The following is a 19,362-nucleotide window of genomic DNA, read 5'->3' as shown; positions in this document are numbered from 1 at the left end:
AGCCATAGTTTTAATACAACTAAGTCAGTTTGGTTAAACTATGATTATTGTAGTAAAAGGTGTTTATTTTCATAAGGGTTTAAGGTATAAATCTAAGACAGAAACATAAAAAGAAATACATAAAAAGACACATGCATGACACAGTACTACAGCCATGGTACTTTATTTTCACAACATCAACCGAATATTACGACACAATGAAAGATAACTTTAATTAGGGTTATTTGAATTCTTACACTTAAAAGCTGAGGGCGCATCTCGGCTGCTGCGTCTGGCTGCCATATTTACATCACCACAAAGCTCCTCCCTCCCGCACGCAATGGGTTGTGGGCAATATTAGCCGTTAGAGTGTGGATCGATCTGCACTTCGAAATCTAACCGGAAATAGTAGACCATCCGGGTATCTTTGGGATACTCATTTCAACATACTACGTTTTGGGACGTACTAATTCTAGTTTCGAATACTATTTAGGACGGATAGTATGCGAAGTGGGACTCAGCATATGTGAACACAGTCCATGGGGGGCATGGGGGAGGGGGAGCAATCGAACTCGGGTTCGGACCAGGCAATCGCACCAAATGTGAAATCGTCCTTAATTTGCCACAAACTAATATTATGTCAGAGTCCGCTGCTTGTTTTGTAAGTAAACATGTTGCACAGTTTTTTGTACATGAATATGTAAGAGCTTTCTATGATATTTCAGTGCAATTGATTAAATAAGATCGAGCAACTTCCACACAGGTGCAAAATAAAAACTAATAAAATCCGCGGAAATAAGCTGTTTTAGTTTTATTAACAAAAGCCTACAGATATGGCTGTAGACTGTGTGTTCACGCTAAAAGTCAGAAAAGATGTAAAACATTGTGCTCAGTACCTCAGATTAGATAAATAGGCAGAGAGAATGTGTAGCAGTTAACAAAGGCCAAATTACAAGTCCTGGCCAAATGAAGAATTTTCGTTGTGTTTTGCTGTACTTTTATCTACCCTAATTTTATGTGAGCAAAGGGCAGACAGTATAATCAGACAACAGTGCATGTGTACACCTGACAAAGTCTAAATGCAACCATCAATTAGAAACACATGAAATACCTTTTAGTAGCTGCTGGTGTTTTCTCACTGAAGTTTGGTCCTTTCCCTCTGGAGCAGTCACTCTTCATAGACACAGAACTGGATACAGGTGATCCTGATCTCTCACTAATGACACACAAAAAGATACTGTAATAATCTGTGATCAGTTAGTATAAGCAGACAACAGTGCATGTGTAAAGGATTGACTGGAGACAGACGGTGGACAGCGCAGCAACACTTTCCCATGTCAATCTACACACAACTGATACACAACTCTGCTGTGAGTGAGACGTCATAAAAAATTAAGCACAGCTGACCCTTAACACAATCTAAATGTGACCATCAATAAAAACCACATGAAATACCTTTTAGTAGCTGTTGGTGTTTCTTCAGTGAGGTTTGGTGGAACACCGATGGAGCGTTCACTCTTTATAGACACAGAACTAAATTCAGGTGATCCTGATCTTTCACTAATAACACACAAAAAACAAGAGAAAAATATTTTACTACATACTAATCTGTGATCAGACATTATAAGCAGACAACAGTGCTTGTGTAAGGGATTGACTACAGACAGACAGTGGACACTACAGCAACACTTTCTTTATGTGAATCCACACTCATATGGACTCACACAGACGGTAGGCAAGGCAAGTTTATTTGATTAGCACATTTCATACACAGAGGTCATTCAAAGTGCTTAACTCTTTCCCCGCCAATGACGAGTATTTCCATCTTTCCGCAATACCGCTATTATCCACCAGGTGGCTTCCGCACTTTTTAAACCCGGAAGTCTTGCCTTATGGCAAGCGGCTGCATGTCCGTGTCTGTTTTAAAGATCGCTCTGAATGGGATCTCTATGAAGAGTCTGTCACAAAAATGGAATTATCTAAGCTTTTTGCTCAAAATGTGGTGTTTTTGCAGAAACCTACCCATATTCAAAAGCTGATTATAAAAGAACTACTGAAGGTAGGATGAAACGTTTTTTTTTGTTTGAAAGCAGAGGGTCTGTTCTTTAATTTGTTATATTGTATGTTTATATATTTAAAGAACAACATTTTCTGGAAAGCATTAAACTTTTGTGAAAATCATGAAAACCGCTGGAGCTGCCTGGCAACTTTTTTAAAAACGCTGGCGGTGAAAGAGTTAACATAGAAATGAGAAACATATCAGAAAATCAATCAATGAAAATCAGTGGGAGCATATACAAATTAAACAGAAGTGGTGCAAGAATTGAGCCCTGTGCTGTGATGCTGACGAAAGCGAGATTGAAAATTGTCCAGATACCCATTTGAGTTTATAAATTTGTTCAGCTGTTTGAAAACAAACTTTTCAATAATCTTGCCTATAAATGGAAGATTTGAGATTGGTCTCTAATTGCTTTGTATGGTTTGGTCTATAGGAGAGGCTTAACAACTGCCGTTTTTAATGACTCTGGAAAAGTGCCTGTGACCAGAGAGGTATTTACTATTTTTAAGAGGTCAGTTTCTAAGCAGTTACCTTTTTAAGAAAGGCTGCAAGTTGATGTTTTAAGATGTTGTACTGTTTCTTCCAAGGTTTTTATATCAATTATGTCAAATTCTGAGAGAATGACTAATTTCTGAGGTTGTTGCAATGATATCTGACTGACCACAGTACAATATGAGGCCGTATTGATCGTCATTCTGATATTACTGATCTTCTCAGAGAAAAAGGTTGCAGACTGATTGCATTTGTTGTCAAAGAGCATTTCACCAGGAACTTGATTTGGGGGGTTTGTTAGTCTCTCTATAGTAACAAAAAGAGTGCGAGTGTTGTTTATGTTGTTGTTTATGATGTTTAAAAGAAGGTCTGTCTAACTGTGCCTAGTTCTAAATTGAAAGGACGAAGACTGTCCTTATCAGTGATGCACGGGTCAATGTATAAACAACCCGCACCCGACCGACGTTTTCAACTAACCCACTCGCAACTCGAACTGCAAAAAAATAAAAAATAAATAGTGTACCCAACCTGCTCCCTGGCCTGCTTTTTTTAAAAGTAGTAATTGTTTAAAATAGTTTACTGGCATCTTTATTTCAAACAACCCGACTGACCGCAACCCAAATATCATGAACATTTTTTTTGGATGACTCATAACAACGGGTAACCACGGATGACCGCAGGCACCCGCTTATTTTGGATCAACCCGCGCATCACTGATCCTTATAGATGCTATCATGTATAATGTACGCTGCAGCTGTCATCTAACCAGGTTTTATTTAGAAACATAAAGTCCAGGTTGTTAGTGGTGATAAGATCATTAACTAAAAATTATTTGTTCATTAGTTAACGGATGTTTAAAAGTGCTAATTTAACAGTAACTGCTTTTGGCCCTGTATCAATGTCAGGATGATGTCTAAAAGCCAGTAGATTAGATAGAATTGCCATCTATCACATATCAGGACAGAGATAGGGAAAGCTAAAAGGATATTGGTCTCCTCTCCTGCTTGTTCTTAAAATATTTATGATTGTTACTGCTGTCGTAGCGGGGACCCAACACATATCAGTTACCAGTGCTGTTTGCAGATGAGTGCTGGTATGATCCATGACGCAGAGGTCGGAGTGCTCTCTCAGATGGAGAGGGAGGGCGAGCTGGGACCAGAGGCTTTGGTGGTTGAGGAGCCCGCCGTTTCTTGGTTATTATTTGGGGACTCACAGCAAAAGAGTGGGAGAGCTTTGTTCCAGCAGATACCAGTGTCTCCATTTTCTCTGAAAAGCATAGAAATGGTGACGTTGGAGAAAGGGAGAGAGAATGTGATGACATCAGCTGTGATTCTGGTGTTCCTGGAGGCTGGGGAGTGTTATCATGCCTTTCCTGGTAGTTATCCACAGAAACGTCCTTGGGTGTTGATTCACAATCCAGCTGTAGCGAGGTCTGTGGGCAGGGCTCAGCCTGAGCTGTGTCTGTGAACAGTAATTGTTGTGACTGCAGAGTGTTATCCTTGTCATCTGAATGTCCATCCAGGTGCTGGTGTAAAATCCTGTGGTCATTTAGGCCGTTCATGAGTGGACTGGCACACTCAGCTGATGAATGAAATATACAGTTTTTAAGCAACCTAGAACCTAGTTTGTTTGGGTGGATATCATCTGTGTTAAAAAGTTGCTTTTGACTTCTGAAGATATTTAAATTGTCGATGTAATTCAGTCCTTTCATGGTGCAGCTTTTTGCAGCCATGAATTTAAACTTAGTAGCCGAGAGAACATATTTGTTCCTCGGGCTGGGAGAGGTCCATTGATGAAAGATTGAACTTTCAGTCTTGCAAGTGTTTCAAAAAGTTCATTTAAATCCCTCTTAAGGAGCTCAGACTGCTCTTTCCAAATATAATTCTTTCCTACATGTATGACAATCCGACTGACAGACTTATGTTTCATCAGAATGTTGCAAAGTTCCTTGTTAACATCAGAAACCATTGCCCAAGGAAAACAGTATGTACGGGTAGGTTTGCTTCCAAAGTTTCTGATAATAGAGTCACCCACTATTAGCGTGTTTGGCTCGGCTGCTGTCTGAGCGGAGCGCCGCTGCCTATATGATGTTGAGCGTCTTTTAGCTCTGTAAGTTACTGGCTGATGTGATCTGTGTCCATTAACATTTGGGGATTCTTCACCCAAACTCATTAGTGCTTCAAATCTGTTTTCAAGCCGTACAGGGGGTGGAAGAATATCAATATTGGCTACTCGAGATGTACCCATATCTGGGGTAGATTATGCTAATGCAGCAATTTGTGACACTCGTGACAGTCTAATGTCTTTAGCACTTTTGGGTCTCGCACCCTGTTTATGCCATCGGTTTGTGTCCTCGATTACTGTAGGTTTCTCTGAGCTCACTATGACCTGTTTAAAATCATTAGGTTCACAGGACTCACCAGCTTTATGTTGAGAAGGACCACGATGAAGCTCCGCTGTATGTTCTGGCAGGGTCGGCAGCACCACAAGTAACTTTGTTTCCAGAACTGCAATCTTTTGTAAAAGTCTGTGGCAGTTCGAGCAGCAGGTGGATCCAAAAGAAGGCATTTTATCTTCTGTTTGAGTGCGGGCAGCAGTGTTGCCTGTTTTAGGAATGTCAACTGCCAGCAATAACAGACTAGTAGACCGCAATGACAAATTCCCCAAGTTGTTGAATATTCCAAATATCAATAAAGTTCCAGGAATTTGTCGTTTTAGTTTGAGTGCTCAATTGTTTAGTTTGAGCACTGTGCTGAAATGCTGTTAGTTAAATCAAAAGATAAAAGCGAAAAAGCAAAAGCGCAAAGTAAAAGCGTCTGAACAGTAGCCAAGCAGGAAGTACAGAAATTGTTGAGTAAAGTTGTGGGGGTTTGTAAACAAAAAAATAAATTACACCTGACCCTTAACACATGGTCTAAATGTGACCATCAATAAGAAACACATGAAATACCTTTTAGTAGCTGTTGGTGTTTCTTCAGTGAGGTTTGGTGGAACACCGATGGAGCGTTCACTCTTTATAGACACAGAACTGGATACAGGTGATCCTGATCTCTCACTAATGACACACAAAAAATAAACTGTAATAATCTGTGATCAGTTAGTATAACCAGACAACAGTGCATGTGTAAGGGATTGACTGCAGACAGACGGTGGATACTACAGCAACACTTTCTCATGGCAATCTACACACAACTCATACTGTGCACAACTCTGCTGTAAGCGAGATGTCACAAACAATAAATTACACCTGACCCTTAACACAGTTAAGATGTGACCAGTAATAAGAAACACATGAAATACCTTTTAGTAGCAGTTGGTGTTTCTTCACTGAATCCTGGTGGAACACCGATGGAGCGTTCACTCTTCATAGACACAGAACTGGATACAGGTGATCCTGATCTCTCACTTATGAACCAAAAAACCGAAGAGGTATTTTAATACATACTAATCTGTGATCAGACATTATAACCAGACAACAGTGCATGTGTAAGGGATGACTTACAGACACACAGTGGACACTGCAGTAACACTGCGTGCAAAAATAAAGTACACCTGGCCCTCCAACAGGATCTAAGGCCCTGATTACATTAATGTGTTTATGTCCGAATCGCTTTCAGCTAGACCAGGGGTCTCAAACAGCCATTTCTGAGATTGACATTTCATTGGATGGCTGCAGAGCTATTTTAAGATTTAAAAAAGTAAAATATCTCTGTAAATGTACTTTTTAAATTCTAATATTTAATGTATAATAATACATGAAAATATATAAGCAGTGTTTTTTTTATCTTTTAAATATACATTATTTTATAAAAGTTCTTTAAATAAGGCCTATTAAAACCTTGCACTAAACTAACAAATTAAATTTCTGTATACATTTATAAACTATTATAAAAAAATTACCACCAGTAAGTGTTTCTGTTTTTATTTATTTATTTTGGATTGTCTTCTGTCATAATATTGACTTTATTATGTTCCATTTTTGTTGTTCCACAGTTTTAATGAATTTGCTATTATATGTGGGAAAATATGAATAAGTAAAAGTGATCCTAATACTTTTGTATTATACTTCATTATATACTTCATTATATATAGCAGTATACATACTCTGTACGTTTCTCCTTATCTTTTCTCAACCTGGGCACTTTGATGGCTCTTTTTCTTACATTTGTACATGCTACATTAAAGCAATAGAAGTTTATGTAGGCTAAATGCATCACCTCTTATGTTTGACAGAAGTTTGCATTTGCTGTCTTGTATTATAATTCTATTTTTGCTTCATGTATGCTACTGTTTAGCATGGTTTACTTGCATGCTTCCGTTTTGAATCATAAAGACTTTTCTGTTTGGTTAGTAACATTAACATTAACCCATTCATCATAATAATATGTTGTGGGAGGGAGCTGGAACAATATAAGACTTTCACAAATACATTTTGAAGGGGACGTCGGTTATCGTAATCTGCAAAATTATTCAGATATGAATTTTTTCCAATATCGCACACCCCTAGGCTGCATATATGCACTTAAGGTAAGCTGTTATTAGAGTAATAAGTTATTTTACACCTTTATGTGCATCCCAGTGTGGGTGGGTCATGTTTCATGTGTTGATGGTTGTATAATGTGGACAAAGACATTTTTTGAAATTCCAGTATAGACAAGGATTGTTTTCATTTTAAAATGCCTTTTAAGAACATTTTTTAAATACAAACGCTCTAATGTAAACACCACCTAAATGTGACCATCAATTAAAAACACATGAAATACCTTTTAACAGCTGTTGGTGTTTCTTCACTGAGATTTGGTGGAACACCAATGGAGCAGTCACTCTTTATAGACACAGAACTGGATACAGGTGATCCTGATCTATCACTAATAAAGCAAAAAACAAAGAAAAAATGTTTTACTACATACTAATCTGTGAGCAGACATTATAATCAGACAACAGTGCATGTGTACACCTAACACAGTCTAAATAGCTGCTTTATTCAAAGATGCCTTTCAATTCAAGCGTCTTTTCAATATTTGTGTATTGCTCTAGAAGGCAAGGGCATAACTTTGGATCTACCATTGGGGGGTTAAACTTGCGGCATATTTATTTGTTTATTAAATAATTTTCTTGTGTAAAAGGTAACATGGTAATTTGCTGTATTAGAAATACATTGTGATACTTTTACTGATTTAGACTACTTAAAGCAACACTAAAGACATTTTGCTCTTTGCTCCCCCTACAGGTTAGAAGCGTAATTGTCCATTACCACTGTCATAAATACTGCAGCATAGCTGGCTCTGATTGGATTGTAGGTCTGCCGTAAAGCAAGTTTTGTAATTTTCACCCGAACTACAGGGCAGCGACCCGACGGTTGGAAACTTCTTTAGTGCGGTTTTGGCTGATAGAGGGCTGCAAAGCGAATGTGAAAGTGCCATTCACCCTGTTTCGAGTGGATGAACCACTGAAACTTTTTTGGAAACGTTATTTTAAGGTAAAAAAAAACTCTTTGGTGTTGCTTTAAAGAAACAGTATGTAGGATTGTGGTCAAAACTGGTATTGCAATCACAAAACTTGTGGCTAAAACTGGTACTGCAATCACACAACTAGTGGCCAATACACAAAATGACAACATAAACATCAGTTGAGGGCTGCAACTCCAATTTTTAAGTGACAATATCCTGGCCGGACCACTGTTGTGAGTGATATATGTATTTGAAATGAAAATGAATTCTTAATGTCTAGTGACATATCAGGGCCATTTTATGATTCATTGATACAAATTTCTTACATACTGTTCCTTTAACGTAAATGCAGTTGTTCACTTTACTATTTACGCCATAATGACACAGTAGTTAAATTAAGTGTTTAAGCACTATGTTAGATTTCACATATTGATGGGCATCACCAAAACTCACCATCCACTAACATTCATTCATTCATTCATTCAGGCCCTTTGCGTCGAGAACGACGATTGGTGAGGTGCTTCAGGCTTCTACTGTTGAGGAAGTCTAAATACTGCAGGTGAGATCTTGAGGCACCAGATCTTATAGAGGAGTGCCACATTACTCGGTCAGCGGCAAGGTTTTCCAGTTATCACTTGATAGACCGAACGACCGAAGGTCATGCTTCAGGACATCCTTATAACGGAGCTTCGGCCGCCCGACTGGGCAAGGGCCATCAGCAATTTCGTCATACAGGATTGCATTTGGTAACCGGTTTTCATCCATCCGGTAGATGTGGCCAGCCCAATGTAAGCGGCGTGTGCGTAGTGTAGAGGTCTGTGCACTTGTTGTAGAAAGGATAGCCGAATTTGGAACGTGATCCTTCCAGGTTATGCTGATGACTGAGCGCAGGCAACGAAAGTGGAAGGTGTTCAGACGATGTTCGTGTCTGTGGTAGGTGGCCCAGGTTTCACTGCTGTACAGGAGAGTGCTGAGTATACAGGCCTCGTAAACTTGAATTTTTAGGCGGAGAGACAGCGAGTTGTTCTTCCATACTCTCTCGCTGAGCCTGCCGAAGGTTGTTGATGCTTTCCCAATACGGATGTCAAATTCACAGTCTAGTTTGTTGAAGGTGTCGACTGTGGAACCCAGATAGGTGAACTTTGAGACGTTTGTCAGTACACAGTTATTGATGGTGATTGTGGGTGAAAGCGTAGCAGGTTGAGCAAAGACCACTGTTTTTCCCAGACTGATCTTCAGTCCGAACTCCTCGCATGCTGCAGCAAAGGAGGAGCACAAAACCTGGAGCTCAGTCTCAGAGTTGGCAATGAAGACGGCATCGTCTGCATATAGGAGTTCCGGATATGGACTCAGTTGATCTTTGTTTTGGCACGTAGTCTTGCCAGGTTGAAGAGATTGCCAGAGCTGCGTGTGTGAAGAAGCACTCCAGATGGAACAGGGAAAGCTCGGCGCAGGACAGCAGAAAAGAATATGCCGAAAAGAGTTGGAGCTAGTACACAGCCTTGCTTTACACCACAGAGAACTGGAAATTCCTTGGAGCGAGAGCCTTCAAACTGTATTGTTGCCTTCATGCTAACATGAAATTCTTGTATGATTTGTGTGTGTGGATCCACTAACAAAATCTAAACAAAAGCATGTAAATACAAAAGAAGGCCTATCTGTATATCACAACATGTTACAACATGTTAGGCTGCAACCTAACACACATACCATTCAGATAAAAGCACCAAACAACTGTTTAAGAAATGTAAGGTGTAAGAAATGAACTGTGCACACAGTAACTTCTTAGTTAACTAGCAGCCTTGACACGCTCCCCACATCTTTCCTCAAAAAGGTAACTGCTTAGAAACTGACTAAAAATAGTAAATATCTCTCTGATCACAGGCACTTTTCCAGAGTCATTAAAAACAGCAGTTGTTAAGCCTCTCCTAAAAAAGAGTAACCTAGACAAACCATACTTAGCAACTACAGACCAATCTCAAATCTTCCGTTTACATGCAAAATCATTGAAAAGGTTGTTTTCAATTGTATTGTTCCTCTATACACTGTATTCAAGGATACAACTCACTGGATAAAATCAGACAACTCTTTATTTATTCTACTCAGTTATATCTTAACAACCTGGACCTCTAGCCCCATCAGGTGGCCACAACCTGCCACTACATCTCCTCCTTTAAGATGAAAGAATACTTGTTTTAACAGAACATGGGATACATTTAACAGTATAGCTACTCCATTGTTGCAATCACTTATTTTACAACTTTACGTATTCCTTCTTTAACTTAAACGCGTAACCAGAGAAATGAACAGAAGACCTTTTACTTCACAGTAGCCCTTTTTGTAGACTTATCTTAAAGTAACTGTAAACTTCAATAAATCAAATATATGTTTTCTAATAAACATTCAACTTTTCAAACAGAAAATTATGACTCTTTTTTTCCTTTTACTCTGTTGTGTTAATGCATGTGTTTCATGTTCAAAGGTCTAGTCTCTCAGGAGCCTTAGACAGTCTCCCTGACCTAGTCATTATCATTTCACCTGGTGCAGGAGGCACCGGAACTTTCCTGAGGTGTGAACGGTTGCGCCGCAGCCGTCTTCCATCCGGGGTCTCTACCTCATAAGAACGTGGTGTAGTTGCAGTATTAACAACTGTCCCTTTTGTGCTTGAAGGTTTGATCCATACATGCTGTCCCGGCTGGAGAGACGGTAGGGTGTGAGTACGGTGTCTCCGATTGAATGTTTGTTCCTGTTGCAGTTTCAGCGCTGTATCCTTTTCTCTGAATTTGTCGAGATCAGGCCACTGTGGTTGTAACTGTTCTGGTGACACTGGGACTGGTGTTCTGATCCTCCTCCCCATCAGCAGTTGTGCTGGGGAGCTCCCTTGCGCCAATGGAGTGGCTCTGTAAGCCAGCAGAGCTTTGTGGAAATCTCCCTCTTTAGCTAAAAGGGACTTCACAGTTCTGACGGCCCGTTCCGCCTCCCCATTGCCACGGGGGTAATAGGGACTGCTTGTCACATGGGTAAAGTCATAGTCCTGTGCAAATTGAGCGAATTCATGGCAGGAAAATTGCGGACCATTGTCCGTAACCAGCACTTCAGGACATCCGTATCTGGCAAACACGGCTTTAAATCTGGCAATTGTCTGTTTTGCTGATGTGCTGCTTTGCAGGGAGCAAACTTCAATATAGCGAGAGAAATAGTCTATCATGACTAAATAGTTACCATTCTGCCATTGGAAAAGGTCGGCCGCGACTCTCTGCCATGGTCTGTTCGGGAGTTCAGTCGTGAGTAGAGGCTCAGCTGGTATTTGAGCTTCACGTGCACAAATCTGACATCTCTCGACCATTTGCTTTACTGCAGATGTAATACCTGGCCACCAAACTGATTCTCTGGCCCTGGCTAGACATTTGTTGATACCCTGGTGACCCTGGTGAAGTCTTTGCAGGATGTCAGGTCTCATGCACTCAGGGATTATAAGTCTCTCTCCTTTCATAAGCAGTCCTCTTCCTTCATGCAAGAGTGACCGATGTGGCCAATAGGATAGCAGCTGCTCAGGGACATCTCGTCTGTGTCCTGGCCAACCATTTGCAATGTATCGGCTGAGACGTTTGCATATGTCATCTGAAGTTAGTGCACCTTTAATCTGTTCCAGCTTTGTCGGTGTGGCTGGCAAACTATCTACAACACTGTCCAGATAAGCTTTACATTCTCTTTCCAAGTCTAGCTCCGCCTCTGTAGCTGTGGCTGGGAGAGGCGCTCTGGACAGGGCATCCGCTGTAATTAGGTTTTTACCTGGGACATGGCTGATGTTAAAATTGAATCTGAGCAGCCGGAGTCTGAATCTGATAATCCTTGGCGGGAGGTCATCCAATGCTCTGGACTTCAGAAGTGTTATGAGTGGCTTGTGATCAGTTCTTATTGTAAAATCCAGTCCACTCAAATATCCTCGCAGGCGCTCACATGCCCAGGTCACAGCTAAAGCCTCCTTTTCTATCTGAGCGTATCTTGATTCGGTTTTAGTCAAACTTCTAGAAATGAAAACGACAGGTCTCCACTCACCATCTGTCTGTTTTTGTGTCAAGACACCTCCTAATCCATACGAAGAGGCATCAGCTGATACCATGGTTTCGTGATTTGGGCTGTACTGAGCTAACACCGTCTCTGACCCCAATTCTTTTTTTGTCTCCAGAAACGCTTTCTGTTGAGGTGCTCCCCATGTCCAACTGTTCTCTGTCTTTAGCAGGTCACGGATGGGCTTTGTCAGATCAGGCAGGCGTGGCAAAAATTTTCCTACAAAGTTCACCATACCCATAAAACGGTGGACATCAGCCACATCCTTTGGCTCAGGCATGTCAAGGATTGCCTTTATTTTACCCGGGTCTGCTCTGATGCCTTGATTATTTATGACATGACCCAGGAAGCAGATTTCTGTCAGGGCAAACTGGCATTTCTCATGTAGTGTGAGTCCAGCCTCTCTGAATTTTTGTAGCACGCTATGCAGCCTGTCATCTCCTGGTCTTTTCCTATAACAAGAACATCATCAGCATGACAAAGGACTCCGTCAACACCATCAATCAGCTGTGAAATCCTCTTCTGGAAATGTTCGGGCATCGAAGATATACCAAAAGGTAGCCTTTTGAAGTAATAGCGCCCCTCTGGAGTAATGAAGTGGTCAACAGCATTGAGTCTTTGTGGAGTGGCACCTGCCAGAAGCCTGATGTCGCATCCAGCTTTGTAAAGACTCTGGCTCCTTCCAGCTTGGCCAGTGTCTCATCCACTGCCGGTAGGATATGTCTCTCTCTGATGACACTCTCGTTCAGCCGGGTTAAGTCCACACAAATGCAAATTTTCCCAGATGATTTTACTATAGGGACCATGCCCGCGCACCATTCAGTCGGTTCTTCAACACGGGCTATGACTCCCATCTTCTCCATCCGGTCTAGTTCCTCTTTGACTTTGGCTCGGAGTGGTATAGCTACACGTCGCGGTGCAGAGAGGGCATAGGGTGTTGCATTGTCTCTTAGTTTGATTTTGTACTCACCCTTAAGGTTTCCCAGCCCTTTAAGTACATCTGGGTAAGTTGAGCGAAAGTGAGTTTCTGCATCATCGATACTATTGAGCTGGGGAATCATCTGTAGTCTGCGGATAGCAGGAAGACCCAATAAGGGTATGGTCAGGTCTTGCACGATGAACACCTCTTCCTCAATCTTTTTGTCCCCTCGCTGAATAACCGCATGCACCTGCCCTTTAACATTCAAAGGTTGGTCAGCGGGACCTAGTAGCGGTCTGCACTGTGGTGAGTATCTGCCATATCTATCCAGTGTGAACTCTGATTCGGGGATCGCAGTCACAGACGCACTCGTGTCCACTTTAAAACGCAATGGGTTGCCATTTATGGTAAGTATTTAGGTCCATTTGGATGACAGTGGATAGTCAACAGCCCCGAGATAAGCTGCCGCATCCTCTTCAATTGAATCCAGCGTTTGAACTGATCTGCACGCAGCCGCAAAGTGTCCCTTCTTTCGACATTTTCTACACTCGACATCTTTTGCTGGGCATTCAGTCTATGAATGTTTTGGGGTTTTGCCACACCTCCCGCAATGTTTTGACTTAGTTGATGTAAATTGAGGGTGATAATGGCTTCCGCGTTAAAAGGATTTTTTCCTTTGAGCTTGTCTTTTACTGATATGAGAGAATGCATCTATTTGTCCTGGCGAATCAGCTGACCGCAGAACAGCTTGTTGCTTTTTTACTTCTTCATGTTGCCTTACTTGAAGTATAGCTGTAGCTAAATCCAAATTTGGGTTGAGCTGCAGCTTCTCAGACAATTTAGCATCACGTATGCCAACCACAATCCTATCTCGGATCATTTCCTCACGTAAGGTGCCATATTTGCAATGTTCAGCTAGCTTATGTACTGAGGTGATAAAGTTTTCAGCAGATTCTCCGACATCTTGACATCTTTTATTAAACTTGGCTCGTTCATAAATTACATTATGCACGCCCACAAAATGTCCATCAAATGCCTTTTCTACCTCCTCAAAGTCTTTTTCTTTCTCTTCTGTCAACTGCAGTGAGCTCAGAATATCGTCAGCCTTTTCACCCATCGTATAAATGAGAGAATTCACCTGGTATGCGCCGTCTTTTTCTTTCAATCCCGACGCAATCCTGAAGCGTTCCAACCTTTTAATCCATGTCGGCCACGAGCTTGGCTCGAAATCGAATGGTCCCGGTGGCGTGATAGTAAATATGTGGTCCATACTGTGTGTTTTTAGCTTGCCGCTAGCCCGTTGTTAGCTTTCGCTGCTCGCTCTCACTTGCTCCACAGATTATCACTCTACACCCCATTAAACTGCTCCGACAATTTATCTGTGCTACTAGACTCTGTCTGTCGTGGGTTAACCGTTTCTGACACCATGTATTGTTCCTCTATACACTGTATTCAAGGATACAACTCACTGGATGAAATCAGACAACTCTTTATTTATTCTACTCAGTTATATCTTAACAACCTGGACCTCTAGCCCCATCAGGTGGCCACAACCTGCCACTACACAATCAGCTGAACAAATTCCTAAACTCAAATGGCTATCTGGACAATTTTCAATCTGGTTTCCGTCAGCATCACAGCACAGAGACAGTGCTCATAAAGATAATAAATGATATTCGCTTAAACTCTGATTCAGGTAAAATATCAGTGCTGGTGCTACTAGATCTTAGTGCTGCCTTTGACACAGTAGATCACACCATACTCTTACATAGACTGGAAAACTGGGTAGGGCTGTCTGGGATGGTCCTCAAATGGTTTAAATAATACCTACAAGGAAGAGGTTACTACGTGAACATAGGTAACCATAAATCTGAGTGGACATCCATGACATGTGGAGTCCCGCAGGGCTCTATTCTTGCACCACTTCTGTTTAATTTGTATATGCTCCCACTTGGTCAAATAATAACAAAGAACCAAATTGGCTTACCACAGCTATGCAGATGACACCCAGATATACTTAGCCCTGTCACCTAATGACTACAGCCCCATTGACTCTCTATGTAAATGCATTGATGAAATTAACTGTTGGATGCGTCAAAACTTCCTCCAGTTAAAAAAAGACAAAACTGAAGTCATTGTATTTGGAAATAAAGATGAAACTCTCAAAGTTAACACATACCTTGACTCTAGGGGTCTAAAGACACAAAATAAAGTCAGAAATCTTGGTGTAATTTTAGAGTCTGACCTTAATTTTAGTAGTCACGTGAAAGCGATAAGCAAATCAGCTTACTACCATCTAAGAAATATAGCCAGAATTAGATGTTTTGTCTCAAGACAGGATTTAGATAAACTTGTTCACGCTTTCATCACCAGCAGGGTGGATTATTGCAATGGACTCCTTACTCGGATCCCCAAAAAGACCATTAGACAGCTGCAGCGAATACAAAACGCTGCTGCCAGAATTCTGACCAGAACCAAAATATCTGATCACATTTCTCCAGTCCTCAGGTCCTTACACTGACTTCCAGTTACATTTACAATAGTTTAAAAGTATTACTACTAGTTTATAAATCACTTCATGGCTTATGACCCAAATACATGACTGATATGCTAACTGAATATAAACCTAAAAGATTACTCAGATCATTAGGGTTCACTCAAAACAAGGTGCGTCGGCATTTAGTTATTATGCCACCTCTAGCTGGAATCAGCTTCCAGAAGAGATCAGATGTGCTTCAACAGTAAACACTTTTAAATCTAGATTAAAAACACATCTGTTTAACTCTGCATTTACTGAATGAGCACTGTGCTGCTTCACACTGATTGCACTTTTAACTCAAGTCACTTTTACTTCTGTTTTATTCTTTTTAACATTTTAAACTGTTTTTATTAAAATCACATTTATTTTCTTTAATTGTTATTTTAAATTCTCATGTATATTTGTTTTTATTGTGATTTTATTGTGTATGTATTATTTTTACATTTTCTTTTTTCTCTTTTATATATTGTTTTCTCATTTCTATGTAAAGCACTCTGAATGACCTCTGTGTATGAAATGTGCTATACAAATAAACTTGCCTTGCCTAAATGTGACCATCAATTAGAAACACATGAAATACCTTTTAGTAGCTGTTGGTGTTTCTTCAGTGAGGTTTGGTGGAACACCGATGGAGCGTTCACTCTTTAAAGACACAGAACTAAACACAGGTGATCCTGATCTCTCACTAATGACACACAAAAAAAGAAACTGTAACAATCTGTGATCAGACATTATAAGCAGACAACAGTGTAAGGGATTGAATGCAGACAGATGGTGGACACTACAGCATAACTTTTTTTATGTCAATCCACACTCAACTGATGCACAACTCTACTGTAAGTGAGACGTCAAAAAAAAATGATATACACTTGACCCTTAACACTGTCTTAATGTGACCAGTAATAAAAAACACATGAAATACCTTTTAGTAGCTGTTGGTGTTTCTTCAGTGAGGTTTGGTGGAACACCGATGGAGCGTTCACTCTTTAAAGACACAGAACTAAACACAGGTGATCCTGATCTCTCACTAATGATGCAAAAAAACAGAAATAAAAACATTTTACTACATAATAATCTGACATGGTTCTTGCAGGTTTCAGTAAGTTAAATTTAAGACCTTTTTAAGACCATTATGAGTAAAATTTAAGACCAACACGACACATACTAGCAGCATTCAACTTATCTCAGAAATTCTCAAAACGTTCTATTCTTATTAATTCAGTTATAGAAAAATATCAAATAAACTCTGTATTAAAACAGATAATCAAAATACATGGAAATATATTATGCTTATATATGAGTGTTGGTGCCGACAAATTTTACCCATACATAGCCCTTTAGGAAGAGACTTTTGACCATGGAAGTCGTCACATGATTCATAGAGACTTCAGTTAATTCCAGGAAGCTCATACTGAGCCATTGAAATACATTGAGTTAGAGGCAAAGAGCTGTGATTTTTCTTAATGAATAGTCAAGAAATGCATTGATTTACAATATTTATGTATCACACCAATATGTGTAGGTGGTATTTTTATGTAATTCTATCAACAATCCTTAGAAAATTCTTAGAAATGTTGGCGTTTCACCTTCAAGTTAAAGAAAATATCCTCCTAGTAAAGAAATGAGTAATTCAGAAAACATCTCAACCCTTTTGACCCACTTGTGTGTTACACAAAAATATATTTCTGTCTAAAACATTATCTTTTAAAATTACGGTTTTCTGAAAAATTGTACTTTCACCCCTGCTCTCGCCTACGCCTATGTTCCTAAAACTTATTAGAATCCTCTCAGAGAGCTCATACTTTAGCTTAAAAACATCTATGTAGAAGTCTTAGCTTAATAGCGATTTAAGATCTGAGAGCAACTTTGAGCAAGGAAAATACAAAAACTGTTATCTTAGTGAGGAGACGGGGCTGACCCTGTTGCTATGTCTTTTGAAGACTGTTATTGGTTGGTTGTCTAGTTAACCCTCTTTCCATTTTCTGAACCCCCCCACAAAAACTGTCATAGCCAAACTAAAATAGATACAGTTTATGAAGTATTTGCACTAAAAGCATAAGTTTGGTCTCATTTGAAAGCAGACACTTGGAAGTTTATTAAGAGGTGAACATTAGTTACTGTCATAATGAAAAAAGTTGTTATAGAGAGCTTAAATTATACTTTTTTATAAACTCCACCAAACATGTATGAAATATTGTTATGAACATCTAAATGAAATTGGCCTTGTAGCAATCTAGAAATGCTCTGCAGTTAAAGCCACAGGTCTGACCATGTTCTGTTTTAAATCTGAAGATGATACCTCTAAAACTCTGTATTTTATGAAATGTTTTTTAGACCCATGTCATGTAAATTTATTTAGAGAAAACAGCAAAAATGCTAAGCTAATGTTTGTTTATTTATATCTCACAACATCCTTTAAGTTTATTGTCCTATTGCTCCGTGAGTCATTAACAACTTTTAATCCTGGATATGGCTGTCTAAATGTTTATTTTATTATTATTATTAATAATTACTCATACATTTTATTTAGTGTTTTATTTCCTCCTTTTGTCTCAATTCACCTTCTTTTTATTAAATTCCTTTCTTACAAAAAAAAACTTACCTTAAAGAAGCTTTACAAGTCGAAATTATTCCTAGAAACATATATCTCATATCTCCAGACAGCAGATGTTTACAGAACAGCTAGTACGTTAGCTTAGCATACCATCAAAACACGACGAATAAAAGCATTTATAATAAAACTCACTTTATAACATCAAAAGTCGAGTGCTTAAACAATCATGCGTGATCTGATGTGGCTTTGGATCATAAAATAAGACCGAAAATAAACAATTTTATGTTATTTATACTGTTAGCTTAGCATAGCATTATAATATACAGTACTGTTATGAAAATAACAGACATAGCGTTAAAAATACAGAACAACCATATATAATCTTAATCGTGTTTATTGTCTCCATGTTTTAAAACATCTTTATTTGCATGTTATTATAAAAACAGCGATCGCTCGTTGCAGGTCACTGTTCAAGTTCACGTCTGACTGACAGCTGCTGCTGAGCTGAGCTATGACGTCTTATTCTTTCTATGAAAGTTTATGAAAGACTTTCAGACTTTAGCGCCCTCCGGCTTCACGTATGAATGAAACAAACTGAGTGTGAATGACTGCAGACTCAAACTTCCTCATATCGCCGTGTTGGGAATAAAAATGGATGAAATATTACCCCCCCCCTGCAGAAATGTGAAGTAAACACATAAAATTGAATCAATATTTCTCCAAATATGCATACTTTGAATTAAAAGCCCAGATGGATGTTGTTTTATCGAGTGCTTTTATGACGATCACGGAGGAGTGTTTTTATCAATGAGTGCGGCTGAGGGTTATATTTCAAATTAAAGGTATGTACCATTTTTCATTTTCATAACTCCTGACAAAAATTAAGAAATTACTGTCACTAGGATTTTCAGATTAAAATAAAGGTCAAAAACTAAATCTTAAGTCAAAACACTTTTTAATTATCAGTGTTGGGGGTAACGAGTTACAAAGTAACGGATTACAGTAACTACATTACTTTTTTGGGTAACGAAGTAAAGTAACGCATTACACTAATAATATTGGTAACTACACTACTTTACTAGACTATAGGAACGCGCTTTCCTGCGTTACCCAAGCAGTGTTTGCCTGGGTGTAAAGTTCTGTCTATTTAAGTGGTGCGTGCATGCGTGTCCCTGTACGTGTGCCGTTGCCATAGAGATTGATTTGACGGAGCTGCTGGTGCAAAGGGGAGCGGGAAATGAAGACGGAGGGTTTCAGCCACTGGGGCGATATTCACATAACTTTCAGCGTATTGCTCGA

General features: G+C 39.6%; 1 protein-coding gene across 1 annotated transcript in view; it reads right to left on the bottom strand.

Annotated features, from left to right (window-relative positions):
* LOC141359408 (uncharacterized) overlaps positions 1 to 14,087 on the bottom strand; it is a 108,788-nt gene extending 94,701 nt beyond the window's left edge. Inside the window, exons 1-11 of the mRNA XM_073861810.1 lie at positions 13,664 to 14,087; positions 12,688 to 13,348; positions 10,519 to 12,503; positions 8,585 to 9,302; positions 7,294 to 7,398; positions 5,831 to 5,935; positions 5,481 to 5,585; positions 4,951 to 5,168; positions 3,898 to 4,111; positions 1,435 to 1,539; positions 1,091 to 1,195 (exon numbers count right to left, since the gene is read on the bottom strand). Of these exons, the coding sequence (XP_073717911.1) occupies positions 1,091 to 1,195; positions 1,435 to 1,539; positions 3,898 to 4,111; positions 4,951 to 5,168; positions 5,481 to 5,585; positions 5,831 to 5,935; positions 7,294 to 7,398; positions 8,585 to 9,302; positions 10,519 to 12,503; positions 12,688 to 13,348; positions 13,664 to 14,087 (4,745 nt within the window). The remainder of the gene's footprint in view (positions 1 to 1,090; positions 1,196 to 1,434; positions 1,540 to 3,897; positions 4,112 to 4,950; positions 5,169 to 5,480; positions 5,586 to 5,830; positions 5,936 to 7,293; positions 7,399 to 8,584; positions 9,303 to 10,518; positions 12,504 to 12,687; positions 13,349 to 13,663) is intronic.
* Positions 14,088 to 19,362: the final 5,275 nt, after the last annotated feature.

The sequence above is a fragment of the Misgurnus anguillicaudatus genome, chromosome 23, assembly GCF_027580225.2.
Source record: "Misgurnus anguillicaudatus chromosome 23, ASM2758022v2, whole genome shotgun sequence".
NCBI classification, from domain to species: Eukaryota; Metazoa; Chordata; class Actinopteri; order Cypriniformes; family Cobitidae; genus Misgurnus; species Misgurnus anguillicaudatus.
Note: the sequence above shows the minus strand (reverse complement) of the source record. Positions and strands in the feature narration are given on the sequence as shown.